Below are 17,451 nucleotides of genomic sequence, written 5' to 3'. Positions count from 1 at the left end.
CACAGGGCTCATCTCTCCTACTGCAGCTCGTTAATCAAGTATCAACGTCCACTTTGTGCCACACGTTCCATTTGACACCAAACATCCTGCTTCACTGTCTCATTCCTCAGCTTCCAGAAGACAATATAAATATGTACATATTAACTATAATGGTTACTGTTATATTGTTATACCTTAACTAGAGGTCAATTATCAAACTACTCTAGAATTTCAGACATTCAAATCCCAGAAGAAAGCAATAAAGGTTAAAATGAGGACTCAAAAGGGCATGTCCTAATGCTTATGCTCCCAACTTGCAAAAGAATCCCTCCAACTCCCTTTGCCATTTTCCCCTTGACTATTACTTTACAAGCAATAAACTTGGTGATCTAGTTTCCAAGCCAGTAACTAATACAGCCACTCCTCCCTTTACACCTGCTCTTCTCTTCCTTAACATTTAACATTACTGGGTAATTTGCTCATTCGGGGTGCTTACTCTTTTTTTTGGCGGTACGCGGGCCTCCCACCGCTATGGCCTCTCCCGTTGCGGAGCACAGGCTCCGGACGCACAGGCTCAGCGGCCATGGCTCACGGACCCAGCCGCCCCGCGGCATGTGGGATCCCCCCGGACCGGGGCACGAACCCATGCCCCCCACATCGGCAGGCGGACTCCCAACCACTGCGCCACCAGGGAAGCCCCCAGGCTGCTTACTCTTTAATGACTATCTCTGGCCACTCCTTCCCACCCGAGAATGTGAGCTCCACAAGAGCACGGGATCTTCATCTGATTTATCCACTCATTTGCTAACTGTAGCAAATGCCACTCGGACACTACCCGGCACACAGTATATGCTCAATAAATATTTTAACAAACACATTAAGAAACCACAAATTAGAAAAGGCAAGAATGCCAAAAGCAGACAAACTAACACAGTAAAAACTGACAGCAAAAAGAAGAGCAAAGGGCTTCCCTGGTGGCGCAGTGGTTGAGAGTCCGCCTGCCGATGCAGGGGACGCGGGTTTGTGCCCCGGTCCAGGAAGATCCCACATGCCGCGGAGCCGCTGGCCCTGTGAGCCATGGCCGCTGAGCCTGCGTGTCCGGAGCCTGTGCTCCACAACGGGAGAGGCCACAACAGTGAGAGGCCTGCGTACCGCAAAAAAAAAAAAGAAAAAGAAGAGCAGAAAAAGATGAAAAGAGTAACTTTACAGAAAAAAGCAGTAGTCTGAGGGCATGTGGTACACAGAAGTACTGTAAGAGCAGAACACTCCGGAGGGAATATGCAAGTCATTATCAAGACAAGTCCTGCTCAGTATTCTGTGTGAGAAGGCAGGGAAGAACACAATACATTTGGACATAAAATTTTAACAATAAAAATGTTTCAATTATTTGGAAAATTTGCTTATGTTGAACATTTCATTCACTGATGTCAGTTATTCTATGTTAACTATTTAGGCCCACTTTTACGTCTTCAAATGACAACACCACGGTCTAGTGTAAAAAGCACTTAAATTTGGAATCATTGCTCTGCCACTAACCACCCATATTATCTTAGACAATTAATTCTCTAAGTAAGAGAAGTGAATCTATACCATCTACACAATCACAAAGGTCCTTCCGTCTCTAATGTTGTATGATGCTACGATTTTATGATCTGATCTGAGACAAGTTTTGGAAATTATTAACCAAAAGAAACTTTAAGAAAAAATGTCCCCAGCGTTAGTTTAACTCTACCCCTTTGCATCTCCCTCAGAATTAACATTATCATGAGGATAAAACTGTGGCCTCTTCTCTAAATTTATTTAAGTAAATGATTTTGAAATCTTGGTAATTTAACTACTATTAGTAACAAATGTCATGCAACATACCTTAAGACAGACTACAATACGAAAGTGCCCTGACTTAAGAGCTGCTCATAAAAAGTGGTTTTTTTGATTGAACTGTACAAATATTGCCTAGGCCCTCTACTTTACTCAAGAAAATAGGCTTAAAAAGTATCTTAAAAATTTCAAAATGCTCACACCTAGCCATCATTCAAATTCTGTTCATTATGACAGATATTTATAAAATAGTATATGCCTATCCTATACATGGTTGTCTGGTTTCTTTGCGTAATTGAAGGAAGAGGTCAGCATGATACAGTGAATAATTTTCTAAATATAAGTTGTTATTCAATATTTTCATATACATAGAGTAAGGCTATTAAGAAGGAAAAATGAATCTGAAAGCTTCTCTAGGTTAAGTTCCAGAAAATACTTAAATCTTTAACAAGCAAAGAATCACTTGTAATTATCATATTCAATGCCTCAATGCAAACTAATTCTTATAAATGGCAGAAGAAAAGCATTATCCATACTTCATAGGCTGTAAACACACATCCCACACTGGGATAGGACTGAGCCTGGACGAAGGAACAAACCTGTTCCAGATCTACAGCACCACCTGGTGGCTGGAGTGAGACAACAGTCCGGTATTCTACCACCTCCTTTCATTGCTCCATGGGGTCAGAGGGATCCATGGCAAACTTTTCTTTACCACACTTACTGTCTAATCATTTAGGCCTGAATATAAGATAACTTTCCCCAAAATAAATATCCCTCAGAAGTAGAGGTCTCCTGATATGTGAGTCTCTCACAGTAAATTCTCTGAACCAGTTTAGAAAACAGTGCTTTCTGGGAAAGCACAGTAGCCTGAAATACCTCAATCACTGTAATTTTTAAATTTATACAAGATCACCTGATGGAATAAGCAAAGAGAAATTAAAGTATGTATAGGTAAAAGAGCGTAATTTCAGGGACAACAAACAAAGTGGCAAGGGGAAATAAGGCTAAGTGCTGACAGTGCAGAAGCTGAGCGATGGGCATGCGGAGTTCACTAAACTATTATCTCTACCCTATGAACGCTTGAAACTTTCAATTTAAAAGTTTTTTTTAGAAAATTAAAGTAAAAATATAAAATTCAGATTTATTAATCCTAGTGATATGTCTTTCAAATAACATGTGAACTTCTTTCCAAAAAAGCCTTTTAACCTAAAACTACTCTAAAAAACAAAGTTTGTTCATCTTTTTCTTTTAAAGAAGCCTTTTAAAGATTTCTTTAAAAAACAGTAAATGGTAAGTAACACTGTCAATGTTATGACTATCTACAAACAAACAGAGAATAACTGTCCGGCGTTATTCAACTGAGTACTTGTCGCCTAGGATAACACTTCCACTATCTTCATCCATGGATTCAAAGACTGCTGTGTTTTAAACAATCTGAACAGAAACTAAGATGATGGGCTCTGTAATCTATGCCAGAAAAGTGGCTCCAGTGTTGACAAAGACATCTAGCAGGTGATAAACTATTTTCATCTCCCATGATTATGTTTTCTTGTCACTAACTTGTGAATGTGTGACATAGTAGAAGGGAAAATGAAAACACGGAACGCGGGTGACCATGAAGCCTGAGAACCTCCGCTGTTTAATTAGACAGAGAACGGCATGCTCACAAAAGGAAATCCTTTGTAGTACAGACCTATAATAGGGACTTACTAAAAGTAGGCAGGTGTCCACTGCAGATAACAAAGCCACAGAACAAACAGTTCAAGAAGGGTTCTTGTCAACACAATGGAAAAAGAATAAAGTCAGAGGAGTCACAGCCCATGAGAGCTGCTGCCCAGGCCCTCACCCTAGCCACAGGGGTGGTCAGCAATGAAGAGGGGGTACGTAACAATGATGCCACCAGAGGGCCCTCCCTGCATGACACTAGACACGTCCAATACACTGCCACACAGTGACTTACGAGCACATCACTCAAGCCAGGTTTACTTTCTATACCCCCTAACTATGTTTCAGGTAAAAGACTCGACCTCACATAAAAAGGAGAGATAGGAATATATATTTCTCTAAAATTTAAATCAAATTTCCTTTAATTCTAAAACAATGCAACTATGATATGATACGCACACATATACACACAAAATCACATAACATGTTTATTCTGCAATGAGGAAAAAGGGGCATGTAAGCCTGCCTCTTTAGTGCAAGCAGACTTCTTATAGACCAGACAGGGTCTAATTTCTCGCTGCTTAAATATTTTATTAAGGCAATAACCTGGATTCAGTCACTAAATTTAACAAGGAAGATTCATATTCTCATTGAGAAAAGTGTGATGAGTCATTAAGCATACTCTCAGAAGGATCATTTTTAAGCCTCATAATTTGCGTTGTTAATAATATTCCTGGTTATTAGGGATAATAACAGTACGTCATCTTCATCACCCCTTAGAACCTTTTTGCTTACTCCCTTCCACTTCTGTGTTACCACCAGCATCAGTCTCTCACCTGTTTCATTAAACTATATAAAGTAAACTACAAAACAAAATACTTTATACACATTTCAGCCTATGATCACAGAAGTTATCCAAAATAAGACACTCTTCCTAACATCTTTTCAATACTTTAAAAATTAATCAAGGATACAAAAACAAAAAAAAACCACAAAAGTTTGATACCACGCTCTTTTGGGGGTGCTGTGGAGAAAGGCACTCTCATACTCTGGAGCACAGAAGAGTACAACTGTGGAGGAAATGTGGCAATATCTAGCAAAATTCTAGGAGCTTTTGTCCTTTGATGCACTATGTCAGATCAAGCAAAAAAGTACACCTTCACACAAATGCAAAATTATACTACCTATAACAGCAAAAGATTAGAAACAAGCCAATCTTAATAGGAGATTGCTTGAATAAACTATCGTATGTCCACTCAAGAAAAAATATGTGGTTGAAAAAACAAAGAATGAGGGCGATCTCTATGATATCATAGGAGAGGAATCCCTAGGATATGTTTTTAGAGAAGAAAGGTGCCAAAGAGTGTACGCAGAATGCTCTTCTTGGTGAAAGAAAGGAGGAAAAATAAGCATATTCATATGTATTTGTTTATTTTTGGAAAAACAAACAAAACTCTAGAAGGATAAACCAGACACTAGGGGCTTCCCTGGTGGTGCAGTGGTTAGGAATCCACCTGCCAGTGCAGGGGACATGGGTTCGAGCCCCAGTCCAAGAAGATCCCACATACCGTGGAGCAACTAAGCCGATGCGCCACAACTACTGAGCCTGCGCTCTAGAGCCCGTGAGCCACAATTACTGAGGCCATGTGCCTAGAACCCGTGCTCTGCAACAACAGAAACCACCGAGATGAGAAGCCCGCGCACCGCAACAAAGAGTAGCCCCCGCTCACCACAACTAGAGAAAGCCCTCGTGCATCACCGAAGACCCAACGCAGCCAAAAATAAACTTATTTATTTATTAAAAAAAAAAAAAAGACACTAATCAAAATGGTTATTACCAGAGGGTAGGGGACAGGGTAGAGGGGATATTGCAAAGGGGACTTTAAGTGAATCTCTCTTTCTGTAGTTTTGTCTTTGGAACTATGTAAATGTATCACCTATTAAAAACTAAAATTAAATTAAGAAGCCAACTCCAGGGCTTCCCTGGTGGCGCAGTGGTTGAGAGCCCGCCTGCCGATGCAGGGGACGCGGGTTCGTGCCCCGGTCCGGGAGGATCCCACATGGCGTGGAGCAGCTGGGCCCGTAAGCCATGGCCGCTGAGCCTGCGTGTCCGGAGCCTGTGCTCCGCAATGGGAGAGGCCACAACAGTGAGAGGCCCGCGTACCAAACAAAAAAAAACAAAGATCATCAGTGGATACTAAAACCACGAGATGAAAGGCTGTTGACGAAGGGGACATTCATCTGTGCAGAAGTAACTCTCCTACAGATAACTTGCTAAACACAGGGAAAATCTTATCCTTACAATGAAGACATCTAGACGTTACCTCCTTAACCTAGTGTTTGAAATTAGCATCAATATTGGGACAACCCATCATTATATAACTTCTGACATGATACGATGTACACAAAATCACCTATGAAGCATATCTGTCAAAACTGTTTAACCTGAATCAAGGCTTAGACTTAATTTTCAGTCTACAGGAAATCTGGGCAACAAAGAAGCTAAATTAGAGCAGGAGGAAAGATTCGGACAAATACAGAATGTGGGACATTCTTTAAGATAACTGGCCTGGACTTTCAGAAGCCACTGTCATGTACCTAAAGAGCATAACTAGCATCCTGATTTAGGCACAAAAATACCATTCTCCACTAAAAGGAGCTAGGACTCATTGGAGAAAGGCTGATTCCAAACCCCGGAGAAGAAAAACACATTAGTCTGGAACATCTTATTGAACCAGATAAAAAGGGAATAAATACTTAAAGACTCCCTTGAGGGGAATCCTACTGGCCAAATTTGGTACAATTTAAGCATTAAAAAAAAAAAAGATAGCAATGGATTATAATCGAAAAATTTTTAAATCCATGAGCCCACAGTGATACCAGAAGGAAAAATGATGGGGGGCGGGGGAAGGGGAGGTAAATGAAGATAAAGCTCTTCTTTACAGAAGATACGTAATTTCAGATAATAAATGTAGAAGAAAATAAAACAATTAGATAAATCACCATTGTGCAGCCCCTCCCACCTTCCCCTAACTCATTCAGGCAAGAAACACCAAAGGATGATAAAATGACTGGACGATAGGTAATTGGGACAGAGATTTTTCAAAATCTCTCAAAAATACCAATATCATCCCACAGCTCACTTTTTAAATAGCGAGTACTGTGCCTTTACAATGGAAAGATCTAATTACAAAGGTGAAAATGGCACTTAACAATAAAAAGATCTGATGGCTGCCATCCATCTAAGCGAGCAGACCTGGCAGCACAAATACAGGGCAGCCTGACATTATGTGCTGCCTGATATGATACAGCAGGACAAAAAGCACCGGCCTAACCCCTAGATAAAACTGGCAATATCTAAAAGTTCAACATCTGCATACCTAATGACAGCAATTCTATCCTAGGTGTATACCCAACAGAAACGTGCCCATATGTTTACCAAAAGACATGTAAAAGGATGTACACATGCAGCACTATTCATAGTGGCCCCAAACCAGGAGCTGCTCACATTCCCATTAACAGTAGAAATGGATAAATTATGGTATATTCATAACTAGAACGGCATACAGCTATGAGACTGAACAATCTACAACACCCAAAAATGCAGATGAATTGCACTCAATATAATGTTGAGCAAAAGAAACCACAAGCAAAAGAGTACACACGTGATTCAACTTAAAAGTACAAAACAGGCAAAACTAACCTGCGGTCTTACAAGTCAAGAAAGTACTGGCAGTGACGGGAAAAGGACGAGAGGGGGCTCTGAGGGGCTGGCAGTAGTCGATTTCGTGATCTGAGCGCCTCTGAACAAGGGTGAGTCCAATTTAGGAAAATTCATCTATCTGAACACCTATGTGTATTTTCCTGTATGAAACTATGTACTTCAATAAAAGGGTTTTTTTAGAAAGTACATATCACCTACACCTAAAAACATGTAGGCTGAATCTGATCACTAGAAACAAATACGGAATAAAGGACATTCTAAAAACAAGTGGCCTACGCTCTTGTAAAATATGTCATGAGGAAGAAAAATATTTAAAAAGACTTAGGAAACGTAACAGCCATATTATAAACACAGCATAAATATAATACTGCATTCAAGGCAGGAATCTTGCTGGATCTAGTATTTTTCTAAAAAAAGCTTTCTAGGTATTTTGGGTATAATTGGGAACTTCTGAATATGGATTATGATGTTATAAAATTTCTGTTAATTTTTTAGGAATGATAAACATTGTGGTTACATGAGAATATACTTATTTTAGGAGATGCATGCTTAGTACTTACAGGTGAAGTGTTATAATACCCACAACTTACTTTCAAATGGTTCCAGTAAAGAAAAGATGACAAAGCAAATTTCACAGAAGTTATTAACAACCAGTGAACCTTAGTGAACAGTATGTGGGTGTTCACTGTATTCTTTCAACTTTTCTGTTCATAAATTTCAGAAGTTTCAAAATAAAAAGTTGAAAAAACAAGTCAATATCACAAAAAATAGTTGAAAGACAGAAGCTGTTATACAATTTGAAAAATATAAACTAATATACAGCTAAGTGTAATCTACGAACCTAGACTGGATACTGATTTTTTTTAACTGGGAAATTTTTTTAAATGAGACAGATATTAGATGATATTTACAAATCATCAGTTTTCTTACATGTGATAATGACATTGCATTTTGAAGAAGCACATCTTAGTTTTTCAGAGACGTACGCTAAAGACTTTAGGAGTAAAACGTCATGATGCATAATCTAAGTTAAAATGATTCAACACACAAGAAAAGATAAAGCAAACACAGAAACTAACCACTGCTGAATCCAGGTGATGGGTACCAGGGGGTCAGTATACTATTCTCTCAATTTTCCTTTATGTTTGAAAGTCCTTAATAAAATTTGGAAAACAATTTAGTCGATGCCTCAGAATTGTGATGAGACTACTGGAGCTATGGTTACAGCCGGTTCTTCAAATAGTTTAGAAGAGCTGAGGTCAACTGGCACTTAATAAACATTATTAGATAACGCTGTTTTCTAAAATATAACAATAAAATTTCAGCTAAAAATCCCATGTTTATATCATATGGAATTACTGATATTTTGAAAAACGAAGATTATTAAATGCTGGCTTTATACTGTATTATACAAAAGATAGGTGACAAATTGCTCCTGTTTTATTTTATCTAGATAGTATTATTTTCTGAAAATCTGGCATCTACCTGAATGATTGAAAACAGTAATAGAAACAAACGTATAGAATAATTTACTAAATCCTATGCCATCTCACCGTCTGCAATTATGTGCTGTTTTTCTAAAGATGTTACTAAAAAGAACTGACTTGCTATTCTGCATATCAAAGCAATCTATATTTATTTATATTCTCATCAAATCTCTCAAAGAATAACCTACTTTTTGGGGTGTTTAAACGATTTTATTTTACGGTCACCAACAGAGTAGAAATGGATTTTATGCATTGATAGGGTTACTTAAAGTTCCCAAGTTAGTATGTTGACTGTTTTTTACTTCAAATGGTTTACAACAACAAAAGCAAAAATGGATTTTCTTAATCTTGATCATAATTAAATTAGTTTGGCCCATTATATTGACAAAACCACAACACAGTGAGCTGCTGCATGGAGCCCGTAAAGCAGGTCGGGACATCATTTGAACTTTTCAAAGGAGGACTTTTTTGGCTTCTCTTTCTGCCTCTGAGCACAGGAACACTGGCTGGTTCCTCAGGTAGAAACCGTAGCCAGGTACAAGGGAAAACTACTATTTGTACTCCATGACAAGAATTAGGTCCCTTCAGTATAAAACGCCTCACTTCGAGCCTGAGAAGCAAAGCAGCATGTCCAAATCAGATCGTCTAGGCAGCCAGCCCCACGGACAGAGCACTTACTCTCTACCTGCGAGCAAGAGTCTGCCAAGTGAGGAAAGAATTTCTAGGATGAAAACATGGCAGGTGAAGGACTCATCTACAGCAGTGACCGTCTCCCTACACAGAACTATCACTAGGGCAGCTCACAGGCCTTAAAATTCCCTGTTAATGAGTCCAAAACTTAATCATCTACCCAGAGAAGACCAGAAGTAGGGCCTAGCTCCTGCCCAGCGCTGCTCATGAAGCAGAGGGGTCACTCCAAGGGAAGTGAGCCACCGTCCCTGCCCGCAGCTCCGGAGCAGTGGCACAAAGGGGCTCAAGAGGGCAGGCCACAGAACAGACCTCCTCAGCAATCGGGACTGCAGCTGGGACGGAGGGAAGCTCAAGCCCAGGGGAAGTCTTGAAAACAATGGAGATCTTGGTGGAAGCATCTAAGAGGTGGCTAGTATAGCTCCATGAGGGCAACAAGCTAAACCGTAGGCTAGCTGGTTTACCAGAGAGAAACAGGAAAAGAGACAGTGAAGAAGAGCCCTCCTGGGGTCAGAACAAACCTCAAAGATGGGCCTCAAAAACTGCTGCTGCAAAGGGGACTAAATTTAATAAATCAAACTATGGAGCAATTTATGCCCTGGGGCACTGCTGAAAACAATACGGTAAACAGTCAGCAATTAGTGGAGCCTAAGAGCTGGATGTGAAACCAACAGAGCTAAAACACCTTAACAGAGCCATCAGGGAAGGTGACAAAGAGAACACTAGTAAGACCACCGTCATCCCAGGGGGACTGTGCAACCACCACGGCTGAGGCCCAAGGGCGTGACGTCAGAGGCTTCTCAAACACGTGTGTATTCTTTCTTCTCTGAACTGATTTTAAAAGCAATTGTACAAAACAATATGTGTACAATTGTACTGTTGGTACTATAACGTATAGAAAAGTAAGATATTTGACAATAGCATCATAAGGAAGGTGGATGGGAACAAAGCTGAACTACAGTAAGAAAATTGTATTAGATAGTAACTCAGATCCACAGGAACAAATGAACAGAACCAGAAATGGAAAGTCAGGTTAATTTTAACAAATTATAAACAAACACCTGTTCCTATTCCTCTTCTCAGCTTTATAAAAGACATAAAATCATATAAGGTAATAATTATAACATATATTGAGCTTATAACATGTATGTTATAAATAGCACAAAAAGGGGGACTAGAGCTCAGCAGGAGTAACATTTTTATACCTCACTGGAATCAAGTTAGTATAAACCTGTAGTCACTCCTGTGAGTCAAGATGTATACGGTAAGCCCTAGAGCAGCTACTACACCTCAAAAATATATAGTGAAAAAATCATTAAAGGAATTGAAATGTTACCCTAGAAAATACTCATTTAATGCAAAAGGAAGTAGTAAAGAAATAAAAGAACAAAGACATGAAACATAGGAAAAAAGTTAAATGAAGACATAAATCCAACTCTATCAATAACAACATTAAATATGGACGGATTAAACACTTCAACTAAGTGGGAGAGACTGTTCTCCTTCCAAATTAAAAAAAAAAAATCCAAATATATGGTATCTAAAAAAGACACACTTGAAACTCAAAGACACAAAGAGATTGAAGATAAAAAGGATGGTATAGAAGTATCATGCAAACAGGAACCAGAAGAAGACGGAATGGCTATACCAATATCAGACAAAACAGATTGTAAAATAAAAAATCCTACTAGAGATATAGATAATCCACAGAATGAAAAAAATATTTCTAATCACATATGTGATAAGGGACTTGTATCTAGTCCCTTAAAAAATAGGCAAAAAATTATAAATGGGCAAAAAATGTGAATAGACATTTCTTCAAAGAAATACACAAATTGCCAAAAAACACATGAAAAGATGCTCAACATCATTAGCCATCAGGGAACTGCAAATCAAAACCTCAATGAGGGAACTCCCTGGTGGTCCAGGGGTTAGGCGCTTTCACTGCTGTGGCCCAGGTTCAATCCCTGGTCGGGGAACTAAAATCCCACAAGCCTCGCAGAGCAGACCAAAAAAAGCCTCAATGAGATAACCACTTCACACCAACTAGGATGGCTAAAATTAAAAAAAAATAATAATAAAGGAATAAACGAGTGTGGCCGAGCATGTGGAGAAAGCGGAACCCTTGCATATTTCTGATGGGAATTTAAAAAGGTGTCGCACTTTGAAAAACAGGCTGGCACTTCCTCAATAGGTAAACACAGAGTTACCCTATGACCGAGCAATTCCACTCCTAGGTATACACCCCAGAGAAATGAAAACATATGTCCACATAAATACTTGTCCACAAATGTCCATAGCAAAACTTTCTATAAAAGCCCCAAAATGAAAACAACCCAAAAGTCCATCAATGGATGAAAAGAGAAACAAAATTTGGTATAGCCATACAATGAAATATTAATTGAGCCATAAAATGGAATGACGTACTGACACATGCTACAACATGGATGAACCTTGAAAACATCATGCTAAGAGAAAGAAGCCAGTCAACAAGAGACCAGCATTGTACAATTTCATTTATATGAACTGTACAATACTGATTGTAGACTAAGGAAATCCAGAGACAGAAAGTGGAATATGGCTGCCTGGAGCTGGGGTGTCTGGGGAATAAACGAGGAGTGACCACTGTGGGAATGGGGCTTCTTCTGGGGATGATGAAAATACTCTGGCGCTAGTGAGGATGGTTGCACGACTCTGTGAATATACTAAAAACCCCTGAATCATATACTTTAAATGGGTGGCTTATAATGGCATGTGAATTACACCTCAATAAGGCTAATATAAAGAAAAAAGCACAGTAGAGAGTCCTGACTTACAAAATGTTATTTCATGTTATTTCTTAGAAACTACATTCAGTGAGATAACAAATTCGCCCACGTGAAAAACAATATCATTTCAAATGTCTCTGAAAACTCCGTATGAATTCAGTTAGATGTCAGGTAAATAAAATGCTATGAATAAAGTAAAAGAATTGATCAAAGCCAAACGTACTCACTTGTATGAAATCAAAGTACTAAACACAGAAAATTCATACTGGTGGGAAAGTTTATGATAGTTTATACAAACTTTCCCACCTGTATGAATTTGCTGTAAGCATGTGATACTATAAAATGAATCATTAAAGCAGAGCTATTTGGCTACAATAAAGAAATCCATTATGTATTTCTATTTAAACACAAGGTCAAATCATGTACCCAGAGTTCAGTACTACCGATGATAGTGAATGTAAATTTAAGCCTTTTTTAAAAAGCCTCAATCATACCTTATGCCTAAATACAGAACACTGCCCTAGAGCCTGTCCAGATGTTAAGTGGCACTCATCTTTTCAGCCTTGGCTCCGATGTCACTTCCTTCAGAAAAACCTCCCTAACCTCCAGTCCCACACTAAGGTGGCTTTCCTTACTAATCCAACAGCACTGGAACTGCTCACCCATCTGTCTCCCCAGTTACGACTATGAACTTTTGCACTGAACTAGGTCTGCAAGAATGGACTCCACCAGAGGCCTGAAGCCCAAAAGGGGGTGAGGGGGTTCCCGGGAACACATCAAACATGTCAGGGTGTTTTGGCCCAACTATCCACACCTGGTAAGCAGGCAGGCACAAAGCCAGAATCTCAAGGGTAGTAGGAAAGAATCACGCTCAGAAAGGAATTAAGACCTCCTGGGAATATCAAAGGGAACTTCTTGCACCTTTCAGAATCCTTATCTGTAAATGCTACCACCCACAGCTATAGGTCTCAACGGGGAACTTATGGAAGCACTTCTCAAATCGGAATGTGCACATGTATCACCTGGAGACCTAGTTCAAAACGCAGATTGTGATTCAGTAGGTCTGAGGGGAGACAGGAGAGTCTGCATTCCTGGTGACGCTGATGCCATTGGTCTGCAGACCCCACTTTACCGAGAAAGGCTCTGCGAGACCCAGAAGTCAGCATTCTCTCAGGGAACATGCAGCATTAACTCCTGCCTTATTAATCATCTCTTTTAAGCTAACACATCCTATGTCATTAAAAAAAAAGCCAAAAAATCAGAACTTCAATCCTTCTGCATATGTTGTCATCTTTCTTCCAAAACATCACTGTCCGACTGTGGAAAGTATGCAATCTCTTATTCATCTAAATATCTCCAGCTGGAAAATACAGGCCCTCAATAAATGCATGTTAAATGATGCTCTACGTAACCTCAACACATTCAGCTTTTTCCCACATGCTTCTTCTTAAGATATATTTGTTTATGGTCCGTCTTTCCCGTTTGATCATCAATTCCTTGAAGACAGAGACTCCTCCCTGTGCGCTGTGGCACAGTCTGGCACAAAGAGCACTCAGTGACGTCTGCTGTCTTAGCCCAATGACTGATGTGTAAACACAATACACTCAGGTTCCTGGAGAGAACACTGAGTAAAAACATATCTTTTTTTCTGAGGGATTTAAAATGATCACATGTATAACTTGTTTTCACAAAAGTTCAGTAGTACACAAGGTAAGCATCATCAACTCTACTTAACAGATAAGAGAATGGAATAAGAAGGTTATATATTGATATTATGCTTCTTCATAGACAACCTCATCAACATAGGAAAAAAACATTTAGCAAAAGGTACCTCGGTCTTCCCACATTCATCAGGCGGGTCCTGGTGTATGGCCATTTGATACTTGACATATAAAGAAAATGACTGGCTGAAGGACGACTTGAACTCGGGGTCCTCAAAGGAGACAGGTACTAGCCTCACCTTCAGAGCAAGGAAGATACAAGCAAACGCTACTGAAACACCTCTACCTGATGATATGCTTCTGAAGGTGAGGCTAGAGTAAGATCTCCGCAAATCCACTTCCAAAGCTCAGCGCTGGAATTTCTATAAAACGAATAAACCTAGGGACAGGCTGACTAGCACGGAGCGTGAAGCACGAACTGTGCACCAATATTCATGAAAAATTTAAACTCACAAGGGCCGGGACAATTTCTTTTTGTTTTTTTTTTCTCTATCTACCTGTTGTGGTTCTCTGCATACAGCAGAGTCAATATTGCTCCTCATGTTAATTGCCACTACCTGTGTCACCTCTACTTATATTAAGGGTTTTAAAGTTTTTCCCCTTCCAGATTTTTCTTGGGTAATTTGATTTGTAAAATTATAAGTATATGAGGACTTCAATTAAAACATTCTACTATCTTACTTTTCTAGTCCCACTCAGTTGTGTATGGGTAGTACATCAACGAAGAGTAATTTATTTGTTATGAACTTTTTCTACACGACTTTTAAATGGAGATAAAGCATATTAACTGTGTTGTACAAAGTATGCCTACTATATAGTGTGTTTTTTTTTTACTTTTTTCTCATAAATATTTTAACTTAGAGATCGCCTTTTCACTAACTCTTAAATAAATGCATCTAAACACAGTGACTTTAAATAGAGATACTTCATTTTACTTTCCATTCTGAAATTATACATGAAAGGCTCTTAACATGGCATCAGGTAAAATCTGCACTTTCAGAATGTCCAGTGTTCCATGGTCCTATCTCTTTGCAGATACACTGCAAATTGAATATAAATTAAAATGTACCACAAATAAACCGAGAATTCACACAGTGATATCAAATAGAGGGGAAAGTTGCGTTTGCACAGAAAAATTACACTTGGCCTGCTGACCTGGCTCACAGTTGGTTTATCAGGTGGGTCCTTGTGAACAACCATCTGGTAGCGTTTATAGACCTGGTAAGACTCCTGAAATGTGGCTTTGAACTGAGAACTTGGTGGAGATGATCTCACCACCCTCACCTTCAGAAGGAGTTAAAAAACAATGTTCATTAATTCATTTATTTATTCCATGGAATATGCATTAAGTTATTCCCACCCAAAAAAGCCCCAAAGTTCCAATATAAATATTAAAGCATGAACATATAACGGTAATACTTTAACATTAAAAATCAACCAGTTAGTGAATAAAGAAAAGAAGTTATTTCTCCAAATTATAGACTCATTAAGAAGGCAGAGGATCCTGTCCAAATTCTAAGACTAAGCTCTTAGACTGACTGAATTATGTAAGACTGCCTCTATTGTAAAACAGTAGAATACTTCTGGCACTCAAGACACAGACACAAATAAATACTCTTTAATACTAGCTGTACACAACTGACCTTCAGTAAAACAATCCAAAAGATTGAAAACGTGAATATATTTTTTGGACACTCTTCCATGCATCATTAACTCTACACTTACAACTTTCTTCTGTAAGTGTAAAAGACAACCCTCAAAAAGTGTTCCTATTTCATGGCATAGTTTAACATGAAGACTCTAAGGTCAGATTCCCTTTACTCAAATCTTAAAGGCACCATTTTAGTCAAGTAAATAAATTAACTTCTCTGCGCCTTAGTTTCCTCATATCTAAAATGAGGATGCATTAAAAGCAGTAATTGTACATAGTAATGGCTAACATTTATTTTAACGTTATTTACTAACCAGTTAAAATATGTTAGCAAAATAGAAGAGTGAAACACGAAATCAAATGTAATACAATAGAAAGGCGTAATTGGAAACTTCTTGTTTCCAACTGGAAACTTCTTGTGCCATGAGAAGTAGTTGCTGTCATGAAAGAGTGACACCCAGGGGATAACAAAAATCTATCCATCCTGGATATCATTACATTAAAAAAGTAAAAGGTACCTACTGAAGAACTGTTATATTAGGTGTGCCTGGTGCCCTGAATACATTACTATTTGATCAAAAGATAAAGACCTCTTGATAAACTATTTTAAGTATTCAATAGTGTGTTCCATTCTCCTTACAATTTGGGAAGGAGAAAGTCAATACCAAAACAGAGTAGCCAAGGAATTATAATAGTCAAAGTTGTTAACACTTATATCTGATAATATATATTGTCCTAAGATTTAAACTGCACCAAAGTAAATGTTTAATATCAGGTTTTTCAGTGATAAGTGATGCTCTTAGATTATATTAAGCTGTAAATTCAAAGGCTGACCAGTTATTAATCAGGTAGGAGAATATAATAAAATCATTATGGCTAATGTTTTAGAAAAAAATTTTATAAATATACCAAACTAATACTGAAAAATCTAGACTTCACCTGGAATATAAATCAATTTGGGAAAAATAAGAGGAATACTCTTAAGACTAGGCATACTCACACTATGCCTAAATTGGTTTGGGGGGAATTAATGAGATGATTATAGTAGTACATTTAGGACTGTTTAGTTAATTCCTAACTGCTGGCTTGCATATGTAATACCATTTGCTGCCTTGATCAAGATCATAAAATGAGAATGGATGAAACAGTGACTTGCCTACTGTGATCTATTCTCTTTCACTACCTAAACCAAAGCTGCCAAAAATGAAATTTTAAAACAGTATCTTTTATTTTTCACTCTACTAAATTTCAATCAAGAGATACAAAAAGCCAGAGTACCTCAAATAACAACACACTAAAACTAGAATTTTCACAACTTTAGTAGCCAATTGCCTACTTTTTAAATCCTAAAGAAAAACAAAAAGGTTTTTCTAAAGTACCAATTAACTTAGTAAATATAAATGCCACTCCATCCCAATTCACTTTAGTTTCCCATTATATAAACAGCAAAACATCAACCGTATGATCTCAAGTGAAAAAAAACAAAGTAGCTAACAAACAAACAAACAACACCTTCCAAAGTACCTCAAACTTGTGTGATGCACTCTCTGGTAAAGATTCAAAAATTAAATCTTCAAGTGACTTGGGCTGGTTGGATTTAGCCTTTGGTGGGAACAAAGACGGTGGCTGACACCGAACCTGGAAACCCTCCAGTTCTCCACCTGGGTTCTGCTGCATGAGTTTTAACCTTTTCCTTTCTTTCCGGATTTCCTTTGCTTTTCGACATGGAGGCTTACTCAAATCTGCCCCTTTGCCTAAAAAAGAATTTCAAAATATTAGACCAATCACTTTTGGCTCTAGAAATATTTTTTAAAGGTCTCAAAGGTTCCACAAAATCAGTACAAACAGTTCCAACTGTTAGGTTAGCTTCGGGTAGACGTTTCAGAGGCTCATGGTGTAGACCCCTAAGTTGATCTTTAAATTCTACCTTCGAAGAAGAACTGCCAGA

The 17,451-nt window shown here is 38.5% G+C and overlaps 1 protein-coding gene across 11 annotated transcripts in view; it reads right to left on the bottom strand.

Moving 5' to 3' along the window:
- Nucleotides 1-17,451, bottom strand: part of ATE1 (arginyltransferase 1) — a 202,492-nt gene that overhangs the window by 168,544 nt on the left and 16,497 nt on the right. For 6 of the 11 annotated variants that reach the window (XR_013824195.1, XM_079899350.1, XM_079899343.1 and 3 more), the window contains exons 6-8: nucleotides 17,028-17,257; nucleotides 15,008-15,136; nucleotides 13,963-14,091 (exon numbers count right to left, since the gene is read on the bottom strand). Coding sequence is in view for 10 of the 11 variants with exons in the window: in XM_079899350.1 (XP_079755476.1) it covers nucleotides 13,963-14,091; nucleotides 15,008-15,136; nucleotides 17,028-17,257 (488 nt within the window). In the remaining variant the exon portion in view is untranslated. The remainder of the gene's footprint in view (nucleotides 1-13,962; nucleotides 14,092-15,007; nucleotides 15,137-17,027; nucleotides 17,258-17,451) is intronic. The other 5 variants (XM_079899344.1, XM_079899348.1, XM_079899351.1 and 2 more) reach the window with 2 other exon arrangements.

The sequence above is a fragment of the Stenella coeruleoalba genome, assembly GCF_951394435.1.
Source record: "Stenella coeruleoalba genome assembly, chromosome: 16".
Taxonomy (NCBI): Eukaryota; Metazoa; Chordata; class Mammalia; order Artiodactyla; family Delphinidae; genus Stenella; species Stenella coeruleoalba.
Note: the sequence above shows the minus strand (reverse complement) of the source record. Positions and strands in the feature narration are given on the sequence as shown.